Below are 16,374 nucleotides of genomic sequence, written 5' to 3' on the forward strand. Positions count from 1 at the left end.
TCCAACTTATCAATATTAATATTTTTTTAGATTATTGGAATTTTGTATACGGGTCAATTTTGACCTAGTTCGCATAAAATTGCAGGTTTTCATGGCATATAGGTTTTTAGTCATTTACGCATAAGTATTTTATGGACTTGAAACTGTAGTCATTTATGACTATTTGCAATTTACAACATATAATTATTATTGTTTTTATTTTAGTAGAATCCATCGATTTTGATTGCGATATTACAATTTTCAATTTTTTTATCATGTATCGATTCTACAAAAGTAGTTTAGTAAAAGCATTCGATTGCGATTTTCAATTTTGTTATTCTCTTTCGATTATGCCAAGGGTGTCATTCTACTTAGAAAGACAACACACGTCCTAATTCACCAAATGTAATAATTTATGAACTTGAGAGAAACACAATCTAAGGTCTTAAGTGTGTTAAATTAAGACAATGTTGCTTCCATCCACTTAATGTGCTTTGAATCTTTTTTTTTTGTTACAAAAAAATAAAAAAAAATAAAAGATATGGTTAAATTCCCCGTTGTATAAAAAATAAAAGATATTATTGCTCTTCTCTTAGCAGCAAAGGAAGTAGTGAGAAGAAGAAGAAGTGGAAATGATAACGAGTTGTTGTGTTGGTTGGCCATCATCTCCTTCAGCATCAGCATCGCTCTGTTGCGATAATAAGCTTCGCCAACTAAAACTACAACCTTCTTCGTCTCCGACTTCGCTTTCGTTTTCAAGTTCATTTCCATCTTTATCCATTTCTATCTCAACAACCACTCTCTCTCTCTCAAACTCCAACAATCCCAAAGTACGTTCTAACCCACTCTCCCATCTCTTCTTTTTTCAATCATTCGCTTTCAAATTCTCCTTAATTATTTATTATTATTATTATCACTTCTTGCATTGTTACTGCTATGAAGCACAGACACTCCTTGGATTAGGCGTGTCCCGGTGTTGGACACGTGTCGTGTCCGACACGAGACCGACACTTGTAATTATGATTTTTTTCAAATTATTAGCTCTGTCTCAGTGGTGTCTGTGTTCCTATCCGTGCTTCATAGATTGTTAGTTTATTGTGACACTGACTGACTGTACACTTATATATTTATAGTTTGAAATTGTTACAATATTCTGTTGATTTTGATTTCTGGGTGTTGAAACTATGAGTACGTGGTAGAAATGTGGAAACTCATTAAGACCTTGTTTGGATAAATAATTTTTATTTTGCAGCTTATAGCATAAGCACTTATCACTAAGGTATTTTTATAAAACAAAATTAAATATTGTCAAACTGTTTTAGGGTAATCTGTGAAAAATAGTTTATGCAAATAAATAAGCTTTTATGTTAATTCATAAGTTCTCAATAACAAAAATTGTATCTTCATAAGCTGTTTTTTCATAAACTACCTTGAGAAGCTTATGAATAATATATAAAAGTTTATTATTTGCATAAGCTCGAAAATAAGTCAATCCAAACGGCCCCATGTCATGAGTTCTCCCAAACAGTGTCACAATCCAAACAGATCCTAATTACATCATTGGACAATAAGAAGTAAGAGAAATTGAGGGTATGGGTTTTGATTGATTGATATAAATCTTTATGTATAATGTTTGATATATTTATTGAAATTCAAATGCGTCCTATGAAATTATGCGGACTCGTTCCCAAAATACATTGTGGGACTCGTTCCCAAAACTCATTTGAGTGACAATTGTTAGAAGACACTGTGTAGAAAAGAGAGTGTGTTGTTGACATTTCTCATATGTGAGTAAACAATTATTTTGATTATTAAATGTGTGAGACACTAGCATTATAGTCTATGCATTTACTCTAATATTAAAAAAGACCCTCAAGTGTGGACCAAGTTTGCTAAAGGAAGACAGGTTTGAGGATCAGACTAACTAGTGAAAGACACGTTCATAGACGTGTTCGCAATTTTGATATATTCATAGATTATACTGATAGTGTTGTCAAATATCTGCCATGGTAACGCTATGGAGGATATCGGTTGCAAATATTTGGAAAACCGCCTCGGCCAATTTGTGAAGGATAGCAGCGCCACGTTGCCATATGTCGGGTTTTTGGTTTTTGGTTTTCCTCCATGGTCTGTCATCTGTCATTGATAACACTGTATACTGATAGCGGCTCGCAAATTTAAGGAAAAAAAATTAGTAGTTACTCATAGAATAACTTACTGACTTGTTTCTATCATAATAGATTGATCCATACCAGAATGATGACAGGTATTTACCTAATAGTAACAACTAATATAAATGGGGAATTAGTCACTTTAGTCCCTGAATCGGAAGAGATTCGTCACTTTAGTCCCTAAATGCAGATAAATTGCAAAATAGTCCCTGAATGTAGACTTTGTTAGTCAATTTAGTCCCTGAATGCAAACTTCGTTAGTCAATTTAGTCCCTGAATGCAAACTTCGTTAGTCAATTTAGTCCCTGAATGTAGACTCCGTTAGTCACTTTAGTCCCTGAAATTGACCATGCAGGGACTGTTTTGCAATTTCTCTTCATTCATGTACTAAAGTGACGAATCCTCTCCCATTCAGGGACTAAAGTGACTAATTCCCCTAATATAAATACTCTAACTCTAACCATACTCATAATCACATAACTCGGTGTCTCAGTAAAGCGTAAAGTTATAGATTGGAGCAGTATGTGCTATGTAGCATCTGTAACACTGACATGTTATTTATCGTTTTAATTCTAAATTGTCTATATTTATAAGAACTGATTATTTTACCTTTGGACTTCATTTTTCTTCTTTTTTATTTATTATATTATTTTTTAGCAAAAGAAATAATTGGCTTAACTTTTCATAGGGGCCGTGAATGATGAAATCTGAACATTTTGGATGTTGATATTTGATATAAAGATTATGGGTATGGTCCAATTTGGATAAACTTCTAGGCTTCTAGCTTACAAGAGTTTTTCAACTGAAATAAGTATCTGGAAAAATTGAGATGCAAAAGTTGATTTTAACTTATGAAGGAAGTTTTTAGTTACAATACTTGTGATTATATCACTTCTCATATGTAGGATAAGTAGCTGACTTAACAGATTAATTAACAGATACCTGAATGATAACAGGTCTGTACCTAATAATATTAACAGATACCTGAATGATAAAAGGTCTGTACCTAATAATAAGTACTGTTTTCAATACTTTAATTTTTCTTGGTTTAATCTCTTCAATTGCCAGATTCTTAATTACATAACTCTGTCTCGTGAATTTTGGTTCCATGCAGTGTGTTTTATGTTGCATTTGTGACAATATCATGTGGGTTATCGTTCTAATTCTGAATTGTTTGTATTTATGAGAACTGGTTAATCTTTGGACTTCGCTTTTCTAGTTTATTATTGGTTTTTGAAAAAATAAATAATTTGCACTTTGGTCAATTTTTTCTTTCGTGGCGATCCAAATTTCTGACAGGGACTGTTAATGGTGAAATCTGATGTTAACACTTGATATAGATATTATGGCACACTTTAGGTTAGCTTATAGAAGTTCTTCAACTGAAATGGGTATTTAATATCCAATCCATAAAAAAACCTTTTAAGCTTGAGGTTGTTTACAGATAAATGAGCGTTTCTGTAACACATGTTGATTTTACTTATGAGGGAGATGTTAGTTAGAAAACTCATGATTATTGCAAGATCATTTGAATTATTACTTGTACATTATTAGTACTCGTGTAAAAGTTAATTTAAACTTACTTTTTATGGAAAACAATTCCAATACTAAATAATGCTTCCTTCTCTTGTGCTGACTCGAATGAAGAAAAGTAATTCTGTTTAACATCTGCAGGGTACTTTCATTCGAGCTGCTTGGACTCGAAGATCTCGAGGTGAAGCTGAAAAGAAACCCAGCAGGAAATCATGGAAGCGGAGAACAGATATGTACATGAGACCATTTTTATTAGACATTTTCTTTTCAAAGAAATTCGTTCACGCGAAAGTGACACACCGTGGAACAAGCAAAGTGATATGTGCTGCTACCACAAACGCCAAAGATCTTCGAAACTCTCTTCCATCCTTGATAGATCCTGAAGCTTGTAGAGTAATTGGAAGGCTTATTGCAGAGCGATCAAAGGAAGCTGATGTATATGCAATGGCGTACGAACCGAGAAAGAATGAAAGGATCGAAGGTAGACTAGGAATCATTCTCGATACTGTTAAAGAAAACGGGATTCTTTTTGTTTGAGCTCATCACTATCAGCTTATGTTGTTTCAGATGTAGATTTGATGTATGTGTTACTGTTACAAATTTTATTTAACTGGTTATGAATCTTCTGTGCATTAGTTTGCTCCTTGATGTTTTATGGACACATCTGAACACAGACACCGTATATTTATACGCCTAGTTTTAAATTGTTTCCTCTCTCTCTCTTCTTGCGTTTGTTCTCTCTTCTTGTGTTTGTTCTCTCTTCTCGGGATCAATGTCCACACTTAGTGGTATACTCAATAGTATACAGTATCGAAAATTATTTGTACAAATAACACAACTTTAATACTCCTGTGATTTATTTTTAGCTTGTCAGAAAAAGAAAAAAAAAACTCCTGTGATTTTATGTTGAGATGTGTTGTTTAAGGTGGGAGAGAATAAAGGATTTCAGATTGTTTTTAAGTTTCTAGGACTTTGCTTAGAGTCAAGTAGTAATTTAGTGATTGAAATTTTAAACTGCTATTAATTTGGTCTATGAAAATAATGCAATTTCAAAATGTTAATGAGTTTGAAATTGTCAATCACGACTAATTTCATTAAAATTAAGCAAACAAATTAATATTTTTATTTTTCTTATTTTAAAGGGTCTTGTTAACGAATGTTTTCGGATACTCTTTAAGCATCACAAATTTAGAAAATATTCCTTAAAAAAGTCAAATGTTACAAATTTCAATATAATGATTACATTGATCTTCATAAAAAATTTCTATTAAAGATGCTTAAAGAGTGTTCCGAAGGCACTCGCTAACATTTTCCTATTAAATCTATAATTTGATTTGAAGTTATCTTGAAGCCAAATATGACGATTATTGGTATACTCAAGATATCTATCTATTTTATTCTTAAAACTGAATAGGCTGTTCTTTTTCTTTTTCAAATAGTCTATTAGCTTAGTAAAAAATAAATAAAAAATAGTCTATTAGTTAGAAATTTACTTCTTAAGGTGAATAATTCGGACATTTAAGATGAATAAGTGGAGAATCTAAGGTTCAAACCTCAATCCCCGTATATAGTATGCAATGTCTCTATCAACTGAGATAAGTTTACGCGAATGAACACCTCAGAAGATTTTAACTATGGTGTGATAGAATTTTTTTTAAATATCTCTATATGGTTCGATAACTCTTGATTCTTTCGTTTCTAAATAAAACTCCTCATTAATTGAACACATGCATTTAATTATGAAACATTGTGAGTTTTACACGATCGATAAATTTAAACTGATCATACTTTTTTTTTGTGAAATACTACCTCCGTCCCTAATTATAAAACCCTTTTGAGAAATTTTTTTGTCCCTTTTTATAAGACCCCTTTGCTATTTCCAACTACATTAATTATTTCTTTACATACATGGCCCTATTTATTATACATCTTTTTCTTCAATCATTAATAAATAACACATGGAAAACATAAACTAATTCTCTCTTAAGGATAAAATTGTAAAAACAATAGTTATTACAAACAACTTAAATACAAATATTCATTTTCTTAATTCCCGAGATTTTAGCAAAAGGGTTTTATATATAGGGACGGAGGTAGTAGTCTATTTGTTAGAAATCATCTCTTATCTTAAAATGAATAAGTTTTTCGGGTTCAAACCCCGACCCTACATTCAATGTCTCTATGAAGTGAATAGCTTACTCTAAAGACAAATTAAGCATACTTATCTCTTGAAAAATAGCTATAATCAAATGGCAAATATTTTTAACAATCTAACAATTAGATTTACACTAATGAATTAATTAAATCCATTTCTTTAATTAATTCATACTTTATATTTATTGTACGTAAAATTCATAGTTTGTTGGGAAAGAATATACCGGTATAAAAAAATAGAAATTGAGATAACAGAAAATATGATCCTAAATGGTAACCACAAAAAAGATAAACTGAATATGATGATGATACATGATAGACACATACACACATCAGTACATGGAAGTTAATAAACTAACTTAGATAGCAAAAGAAATAAGAACTTTCATGAATAATCACTTATCCATTCATTCCACCTTCTTTCTTGTAACTGATTCTTAACAGAATCAGTTTTCATAATCAATTATCATGCGCACTCTTTCATTTCCACCACCATGTCTATCATCTTCTTCATATTCTCTTCACACCAATAATAATAATCGATTATCCACTACTTTTTCTTCTTACAAATGTTTTCATTTCTTAACACCACATTCATCACTCAAACAAACCAAAAAACAACCTAGTAGAATCAATAACACTGACCCATCTCGGTTAAAACGTTTGTTTAATCCCAAAAGTGAAAATGATGATGATAAGAAGAAGAAAAGAGATGAATCTGAGAAAGAAGAGGAAGAGGATGATGGTGCTGCTTTGAAGGGTACCCTTTTGGCTGGTGTTTTACTGGTTGGTTTTGTTGGTGGTTTTGCTTCTGTTGGGTATATTTATAGAGAGCCTATTAATACTTTCTTGAATCAATTCTCTGGCTTCATTGAAGGTTATTATTTTTATTTATTATTTAATTTAATTTTCAGCTTATACTTAATATGGTATGTTATGCTATGTTGCGTGTTACATTTTCTACAAAGCACTGACACGGACACTAGACTTGACACTGACACGTAAACACTGGTGATAATTTGAGAACATGGAAGTGAATGAGTATAACTGCATGTGTACGTGTCCTATTGGAGTAAAAGGTGTCAGACATTGGCACATGTCAGACACCGGACATGGAGTGTCACGATGCTACACAAGTTACATTTGGAAGAGTTTAGTTGAGTTTAGCTTATGATTTAAGCACTCGTGAAAGCTCAATTAGGATCTGTTAGGATAAGCAACTTAATTAAGCAGTTATAGGATAAGCGTTTATCGTATAAGTTAGTATATATAAGCTATTTCTATAGTCAAAAAGAAAATATGTTCAATTTATTTCCATAAGCTATCATGGAGAGTTTGCTTATCGAAATTGGCCATAAACAGCTTATGGACATGTCATGAATTATTTTCATAAGCTCTCCCAAACACTACGAGGCTGTTTCGATTGACTTATTTGAGTTTATCTACTGGCATAATCACTTGTGAGACTATTTGAGAGGACTTACAGAAACAACTCATGACAAGTCCATAAACTGTTTTCAGCTTACAACTTCGATATATACTATGAGGAAAACAACTTCTATAGCTTATTGAATTTATTTTACTTTTTAATACAGAAATATGTTATAACTTATATGACATTTTCCTATATTAAAGCGCTTAATTAAGTTGTTTATCCAAACAGTAGTGCTTATGTCGGTATGTAAGCCTAGATAAGTTGTTAATAAGCCAATGCAAATGCAGCCTTATTCACGGGTTTGGAAGAATTTACATATTTACATATAAAGAATGTATACCAGTCTGTGTCTGGTTTTAGTGAGAATCTTAATGGCCACAAATGTTACGTTGTCTATGCCCGAAATAGTGAAGAAAGGTTAGTCACAATCTGACATTACTTACAAGTTACGAGGATTCAAACAACTCATTACTGACATTCTTGTCAAAGAGTTTGGAAGAACTTATAAAAATGAATTGCGAGATATTCAAAAACTTAATATATTTTCATAAGCTCTTATATATAGCTGGTGTATGTTGCAGATTATGCAAAAGTTTCCCTTATTATCTGTTGAATGTAGAAACAACTCACGAGGAATGTGTAACACCCTTTTTCCAGCACTCTCTTATTTGGTAAAACTCATGTAGGTCCCACCACTTTATGTGGGACCTATTTCTTAAGTGTGGGGTCGACATGAGTTTCACCTAATAAGAGAGTGAGTGTTAGAGTGAACAATGGAAAGAGAGTGTTCTTAGCACTCCTCAACAACTCATACATAACTTTTAAATGATAAGAGTTTAAATTAAGTGGGTTATCCACACGTCATCTAATTCTCTATATCTGTTCTTTTGATGAACAGGTTATGGTTCAGCCGGATATGCGTTGTTTGTAGCTGTTTATGCTGGATTGGAGGTATCAGTGCATCTATCACTTTTCCTTATTTTCAATACTGCTTGGCTCATAGTATATCTACCATGTGATATATCTTTGCGTAACTAATGTAGCATTTGAAGGACAGGACATATCATGACATATGCTTTTTGTTTTATCTTTGCCCTTGATTCATAATGTTTCAATCTAACTTTGGTTTATTTAATATTGTCCCAGATCCTTGCAATTCCTGCCATTCCCTTAACCATGTCAGCCGGACTTCTTTTTGGATCCCTTACCGGCACTATCATAGTCTCTATCAGTGGAACAGTGAGTCGATTTCTTTGAAAAAAAACAGTATAACATGCCTTCAGATCTTTTTTTATAGCTCAGATCCAGAATATGCAAAATTCATATATAGTTTGAGATCAATTTATTCATGAACTATAAATCTCTTCTTTTTTATACATTTTTAAAGGTTAATGTATAGTATTTTTTTTCAAATAATCAACTATTTGATCATATACCTGTCAATATTTAAGACATCTGAAATTTGGTTTGAAAGAGTAAACATGTATTTATAAGTGATTGGCTGGACTATTTAACATCATATGGCCTTGTTTGGATGACTAGCTTATTAAGAGCTTAAAGCATAAGCGCATATCATATAAGGGCTTATGCATAAACTATTTCACTAATAAAAGATAAAATAAAGTCAAGTTATATTCATACAATTTATAAATTGTTTTCGTAAGCCATCCTAGAGAGCTTATGGAAATAAGTTGAAAACAGTTTATGGACATATGTCATAAGTTGTTTCTATATTTTCTCCAAACAGTCTCACAAATGTTTATGCTAGTAGATAGACTCAAATAAGTCAATCCAGTCAGACTTAAATGGAATGAAGTATTTTTTTTTTTTTTGTCACCTGTTAATAGATACTAAATGTGTGTATAATTTTGAATCTAATATTTTAAGGCTTTGTAGGTGGCGGCTAGTGTTGCTTTTCTAATTGCAAGATATTTTGCTCGTGAGCGTATTCTAAAATTAGTGGAAGGGAATAAGAAGTTTCTCGCTATTGACAAAGCAATTGGAGAAAATGGCTTCAAGGTTGTTACCCTGCTTCGTTTGAGCCCTTTGCTGCCATTTTCTTTGGGGAATTATTTATATGGGTTGACATCTGTTAAGTTTCTTCCGTATGTATTGGGAAGGTATGGTGCTTATTACTGATCATTACCAATTCGTACTGATTTTCATTGTCCTTTTGAATCTTGAAATTGTTCCAAGGCTTGAAATTACATTACTTGGAATGATATCTCCAGGAGCGTGATTTCCAGGAATAACATTCCTACTCATGTATTCGGTAAAAAAATTATATTTCTCAGGAATGTTTTCAAAATTTGGTAATCAAGGCATAAGCATAAGTAGACTCTAAATTTTGACATGCAATATCCAAAGTTTTACCTTTTTTTTTTATTACAAAGAAAGCTTAAAGACCAAAATATCTTAACTTTGATTCACCATAGAGGTTGTGTCGTTATAAATGTCATTAATTAGTTGCAGCAAATTATGATTATACTATAATGAAATGCAATTAAGAATGAAATTGGGAATATTTGTGTTAAGTTGTATATCTACTTCGAATTGTTCCAATTTATTTTTAACTTCGATTGGAAAAGCACAATTCTTATAAATTTCTAATTTAAAACATATAATTGTCATGCAGTTGGTTGGGGATGCTTCCAGGAACATGGGCTTATGTTAGTGCTGGTGCTTTTGGAAGAGCAATAATAGTGAGTTTCTACTTTGTTTTCCCCTGATATTTTTTGCATGCTTGATGTGTTGACTATTCAATCATTATTAGAATCTTTTAGCCCAACATTAGCCTCATATATTCTTTCCTCTTCTTTGCATCCAATGTGTGTTTTGTGATTGAAGTACAAGATGGTGATAAAGGAAAAGTTGATGATGTTGAAGACATGTTATCATACTGTTTCTTTGTAAATATTACTGCAATTGTCTTGGCAATTTCATGAAACCTTACCAATAATCCAGGTAACCTTTGGCTGAAATAAAGGAAAAGCTGGAAAATAGTTATGGTAATGTGGGGGAGCCTTTTATAGATTTATTTAAATTAGGAGATTAATGATTAGTTTCTATCAAATACATGGTGCGAGATCAGAATGTTTTGGAGTTAAGTGTCGAGATAAAACGTTGATTTTAGTGTTGTATAATGTATATCTATGTTGGATGACAATCGTGACATCTGTTGAGAAGTCTTGCATTGGATGAGATATGAATTGAAATTGTGTTTATAAGTTGTGGGCAATTGTCACCTTACAAGCCGGTTTTGTTGAGATGAGTTAGGCCCAATTCAAATTTTCAGATGGTATCTAAGTCTATCCAAGATCCATTGGACCACCCTGGTCACACTCCAGATGGCAGACCTGGTGGCGATGGGTGTGTGTTGAGAAGTACCACATCAGATGAGATATGAGCTGAAAATGTTTTATAAGTGGTGGGCAGTTGTCACCTTACAAACTGGTTTTGTAGGGATGAGTTAGTCCTAACCCAAAAGAGTTACATAGTAGATTGACGAGTTTATGGTTTCTTACGTCCTGTCTATGGGTGATGTCATCCCTCTGGAGTAGGACAGTGACGTCTTTGTGAATGATCCTTCTGCTGTCTAGGTCTTTTATCTCTGTTTCTCACTCTCTTGCTTGAAGATTAATTTGACCAAGAATGGTTTGGCAGGTCGGTATGGAATATGGATAGCCAGGTGCTTTATGCCTAAGCTTCTTTGCTGGATTAGACCAAAGAAGGTCAGAGGGGCACAGGATAAATGAGTTAGACTAGATAGGGATATAGATGACCTTTTTTGTGGATGTGACACAACGTGCTCTTGCACACTGGACAGACCGTTTCTGATAATGGCCCTGTCCAGGAAGATGTGTTAGTTTTTAGAAATTGGCTTGAGTCTTATGATAACGAACTACAGAAGAATAATAATGAGATGAAGGTATGCTGCCAAGAGTTCCATTGCATTCCTATAGAGTCGTTCAGGGCTACACTCTTAAAGATGGCTGGTTGTGAATGTTTATTAGGTAGGAACTAGGAATGCAGAAAACAGTATGAATTCAGCATATGCTACTTTGCCTCATAGCAGCCACAGAATTGGGCTCATCGGGTCCATTAAGCTGAGTATTGGTATAATGCCACTTCCCATATCTCAATAGTCAAATTCATTTTAAGGACGTGTACAGAAGACAGCCACCAAACCTGACCTGATTTCTAAGTAGTGAAACCAAAGTCACTGCTGTGGCGCATGAATTAAGTATGAATGAGCTGAACCGATTCCATAACTCGAGCTCCAATTAACTAGGCCCCTGACTCAAATAGAGAGCTACATGAATAAGAAGAGACATTTAGTAACTTCCCATGTTATTCAAGCCTCATAGGCAACTGTCTGTTGCCATGAGGACTGACCGAAAATTGGCTGCCACTTTTCATGGCCCTTTCCAAATTTTGGCCAGAGTTGGAGAGGTAATACAAGCTTAACCTACCAACGGACTCGAGAATTTACCCAGTTTTTTATGCATATCCAAACTTAAATGTGACGTAGGAAACTACCAAGTGCAGGGGGTGTTGCCATGGGTAGCTTTAAGTTCAACCTGAATCTGATGCTGAGCCTAAACCAGTGCTGGGAAAAGTAAGCATTGCAAAGGATAAAATTGGTACAAAAAAGCTTGATCAAATGGAAAGACAGCTCGATTGAAAATGTCACACGGGAGGATGATGATGTCGTTCCTAGCCAGTTCCCTGAGTTCAGCCTTGAGGACAAGCTGATTCTATAGCGAGTTGTATTGTTAGCATCGTGAAGTGGAATGGGCCAGCTAGTGACTAATAGTGGAATAGGCCCAAGGTTTAGAATGTTTTATTGTAGCACACTTATCAAAAGGGAAAAGAGTTCTGAGTTGACAAGGGAGGGAGAGAAGTGACATTGGCAGGAGTTAGTTGTATTAGGAATAATGAGAGAGGTGAGTGATATCATAGAATTCTGTTATAGCAGAGAGATGGATCACTAAAACGAAATTCTTTGATGAAGGAGCCACCGGCTTGGGCTGATAAACTATTCTACCAGATTGTTATTGTCTTTTCCCTGTAATAAATTGGCAGCAGCTTTGTCCATGAGGTGTCAGTTCTGTAGAAAGAGCTTGACCTTGTGTTCTTTAGGGACAGAGTTCAAATGCCTCAGAGACAGTTGTTAAATGGTCATTCATCTTACTTTAATCAATGATAACTTCCTCCTTCCCCAATTTTAAAATAAAGAATTTAAAAATTGGCAGAAACTATCGTTTCCATTCTTTCTAATGCAATTCAGGATTATACTATCCATTTTGTTCTTTGAACTGAGCCCATCAGATAACACTTGGTTGATGTCGATTCATATTATCTTTTACCATGTTAGACAGATTCTCAACTGAACCTTGCTATAACAACCCTATTTCTAATTATGGATTCATTGGTAGCCTCTTTAATGTTACTGCTGCTTCTACATTTCAGCAAGAAGAATCTGAACTTAGTTCACTTGGAGGAAACAATCAGCTGCTGACGCTTGGGCTTGGACTCTTGGCCACTGCATTAGCTGCTACATATGTCACGAAGCTTGCAAAGGTATTATCCTGTTTTCCATATCCTAATTAAAGAACATGTATTTGTAATATTCAATAATAGGATACCAAGTAAACATCCAACTTTACCATCTTAATGCATCGTTAGGGATAGCAAAGATGAAAATAATTTCAGAGAATTCAGACCAATTCGTTGTTCAGATAATGTTTCTTTGTCTTGGAGTGGGAAACATGTATACTATGTAGAACATTGATTCATAGAATTGGTTAGCACTAATAGTCTATCTAGCAGTGGAAAAATAGATTCTACAAGATTAAATTCCATATTCTCTTCATTGAACCATAATTTTTTCTTCTCACTCTTAATTTTTCTTCATTTCTTCAAGATGTTTGTGTCTTGCTATTTCACAATTCTGAAGACAGTGGAAATGCGCCTTTATAGTCCTGACATAGGTTCATACCTGGGCAAGGCCAAGTTTCCCCTTGCAGTCGGATTTGTATTTCCTGCATTCACGCAATCATGCTCCAACTTGTTTTTTGGACCTGTTTACTAAAGTTAGCAGCCATCCAATCTTGATCCGATTATCTAGATTGCGTCACTATGTCAAATGCATGATTTCGTGACTGCTGGGATTGTATTCCCACAACCCCTTGTCCTCTGGAGTTTTCAATGATGTGAAAAATGATATTAATGTTAAAATTTATTGTTGGTACTTTACATCATACATGTAAGCTGTTGCAATACCATGTCTAGAATTAATCTTAGTCGCTAAAATTCATTAACACTTCTTATCACTACAATGCAGGACGCTGTTAAAGACATCGACGACTAGATCCAGTAGAGACTAGAGGCAACTGACACACATTTGCCAATGAAGGCAGGTCTATGATCGGATTGGGGAACTGATATCTGAGTAAATAAATATAAAAAATGATAGATGAGAGAGAGTCAAGGAAGGTGGTAGTCCTAGCATTCCCCTTGTAAATTACAATATTCTTATTGATGAGAATCTTGTAGGATCATTTTGCTCCTTTTGTGTTGCTCCCTTAATTTGAAACAGTGTTGGAATTCAAGTGCGAGTGGTGGTTAGTCCCATGTTGGTTAGAAGTTGGAAAAACGAATAATATATAAGAGAAGTGACTTACGTTGCCAATACCTTAAAGTTTTGGATGGAGATGTGGTGTCTTAATCTCTTGGTGGTCCTTGTTATTAGTTCCTAGATTCCATTTGCACTAGTTCTTGAACATGCTCATAGGGACAATTCAGTTTATAAATGTTTCACTAAAATGTTCCTCTTGTACTTACCCATCCACAACAATGGGAATCAATAAATCTAGGGACACACAAATGGGCAAGTATGAGAAAATTCTCAATACTTATGTATTATTTATCTCAAAATAATTGTTTTTAATTAAATTTTTTTCTTTTCTTAATTTTCAGTACTTTCATCTTTTTTAATGTATGTTTATATGCCTAAATTGGAACAGATGCAACCAAGATTAATTATAAACTTCACCAAGATTACATAACTTTGAGCTATTATTAATTTATTACAAGATTATGCAAATAAAACTTAAACTTGCCGACAATGATCACTTTGGTCCCTGATTTTACTGTCACAAAGGTTCCTGACTCATGATTAAATACAAAGTAGTCCTTAGATGTGCACTTCCGTTATCAGTTTAGTCCCTAACGTTAATAACTCTTGTTCACTGGTGAGGTGGCAAATGTTTTCTGTTGACAAGGTACTTGATGTGTCACAAGAACTAAAGTAGAGAACCAAATGGAAGGACAAAAATAGGGAGTTAAAAATTCTCAATTTGGTTCTCTACTTTCACTTTAGTCCTTGTACACATCATGTACCTTGTCATCATAGGCTTAATAGCACTTTTGGCCCCCTATGTTTGCAAAAATTGCGATTAAGGCCCCCTATCTTTGAAAACTACAAAACCGCCCCTTATGTTTCGTTTTCGTTGCAATTTTGGCCCCCATGGTCATTTTTGACCTGGTCCACGCTGACATGGCACCCACATCACTTATGTGAGGGGCCAAAATCGTAACTTTTGCAAACATAGGGGGCCAAAAGTGCTATTAAGCCTATTTTTTATTTTTTTAATTCATTTTCTTTTTTTTCCATTTTTTTTTGTTTTGAAAAAAATAAAAAAAAAGAGGGAAAATTAATAAAAATTGAAAATAATGAAAAAAAACTAAAAAAAATTAAAAAAATTTGAAAAATTAATAAGAACGAAAACAAAAATCCAGAAAAAAAAAATTCGCATAATATGTGTGTATATACATACCACATCATTAAATTATTTTAATAATAAAAAAACATTAAAAACTGAAAATCTTTTAAAAATAACAAAAAATCAGATTATTTTTTTTAAGAAATAAAAGATTGATTTTTTTAAATTTTAAAAATAACAAAAAATCAGATTATTTTTTTCGAAAAATAAAAGAAAAAAGCAGAAAAGACATTTAGATTTTTTTCGAAATTTAAAAAATTAGAAAAAAGTTCGGATTTTTTTCGAAATTTAGAAGATATTTAAAAATACTGGAATTTAATTTTCAAATTAAATAAAATGTTTAGATTTTTTTGCGAAATAAAAAAACTGGAAAATATTTAAAATTTTAAAAATTTGGATATATATTTTTTTAAAATCCAATTACAATCGAAAAATTAAATTTTAAAAATCATATAATCTGAAGAAAAAAATTGATTTTAGTTTAATTAAAAATTTAGGAAAAAAATCTGAGAAGCTTGAATTACATAGGAATATTTTTGTGAAAAGAATTACTAATGCGTTTAAAATTTTAAAAAGTGTCTTATTTAAGAGACATTAAAATTTAAAAAGTGAGTACCTCAAGTTGCTCTTCCAATCTCTTTTGAACTAAAATTGATTTTTTTTTCCTTCAGATTATATGATTTTCAAAATTTAATTTTCATATTGTAATTGGATTTTAAAAAATATATATCCAGATTTTTAAAATTTTAAATATTTTCCAGTTTTTTATTTCGCAAGAAAATCTAAATTTTTTATTTTGAAAATTAAATTCCATTATTTTTAAATATCTTCTAAATTTCGAAAAAAATCCGAACTTTTTCTAATTTTTTAAATTTCGAAAAAAATAATCTGATTTTTTGTTATTTTTAAAAGATTTTCAGTTTTTAATGTTTTTTTATTATTAAAATGATTTATTAATTTTTAAATTTTTTCAGTATTTTTTTCATTATTTTCAATTTTTATTAATTTTCCCTCTTTTTTTAATTTTTTCAAAACAAAAAAAAATGGAAAAAAAGAAAATGAATTAAAAAAATAAAAAATAGGCTTAATATTACTTTTGGCCCCCTATGTTTGCCAAAGTTGCGATTTTGGCCCCTCACATAAGTGATGTGGGTGCCATGTCCGCGTGGACCAGGTCAAAAATGACCATGGGGCCAAAACTGCAACGAAAACGAAACATAAGGGGCGGTTTTGTAGTTTTCAAAGATAGGGGGCCTTAATCGCAATTTTTGCAAACATAGGGGGCCAAAAGTGCTATTAAGCCGTCATCATAAAA

The 16,374-nt window shown here is 32.7% G+C and overlaps 2 protein-coding genes across 2 annotated transcripts; both read left to right on the plus strand.

The window, feature by feature from the left end:
• The first annotated feature begins 550 nt into the window (after window positions 1-550).
• LOC146927620 (Ribosomal L18p/L5e family protein) lies at window positions 551-4,387 on the plus strand. Its single transcript, XM_085700856.1, has 2 exons — window positions 551-809; window positions 3,825-4,387. The coding sequence occupies exons 1-2, from the start codon at window positions 612-614 to the stop codon at window positions 4,218-4,220; spliced, it is 594 nt and encodes a 197-aa protein (XP_085556982.1). The 5' UTR covers window positions 551-611; the 3' UTR covers window positions 4,221-4,387.
• A 1,789-nt stretch (window positions 4,388-6,176) lies between these two features.
• Window positions 6,177-14,246, plus strand: LOC146927621 (SNARE associated Golgi protein family). Its single transcript, XM_085700857.1, has 7 exons — window positions 6,177-6,714; window positions 8,171-8,223; window positions 8,419-8,511; window positions 9,169-9,392; window positions 9,908-9,974; window positions 12,745-12,855; window positions 13,619-14,246. The coding sequence occupies exons 1-7, from the start codon at window positions 6,306-6,308 to the stop codon at window positions 13,643-13,645; spliced, it is 984 nt and encodes a 327-aa protein (XP_085556983.1). The 5' UTR covers window positions 6,177-6,305; the 3' UTR covers window positions 13,646-14,246.
• Window positions 14,247-16,374: the final 2,128 nt, after the last annotated feature.

This window comes from Medicago sativa, chromosome 4 (genome assembly GCF_051527215.1).
Source record: "Medicago sativa cultivar Bolivia chromosome 4, Bolivia_mono, whole genome shotgun sequence".
Lineage (NCBI taxonomy): Eukaryota > Viridiplantae > Streptophyta > Magnoliopsida > Fabales > Fabaceae > Medicago > Medicago sativa.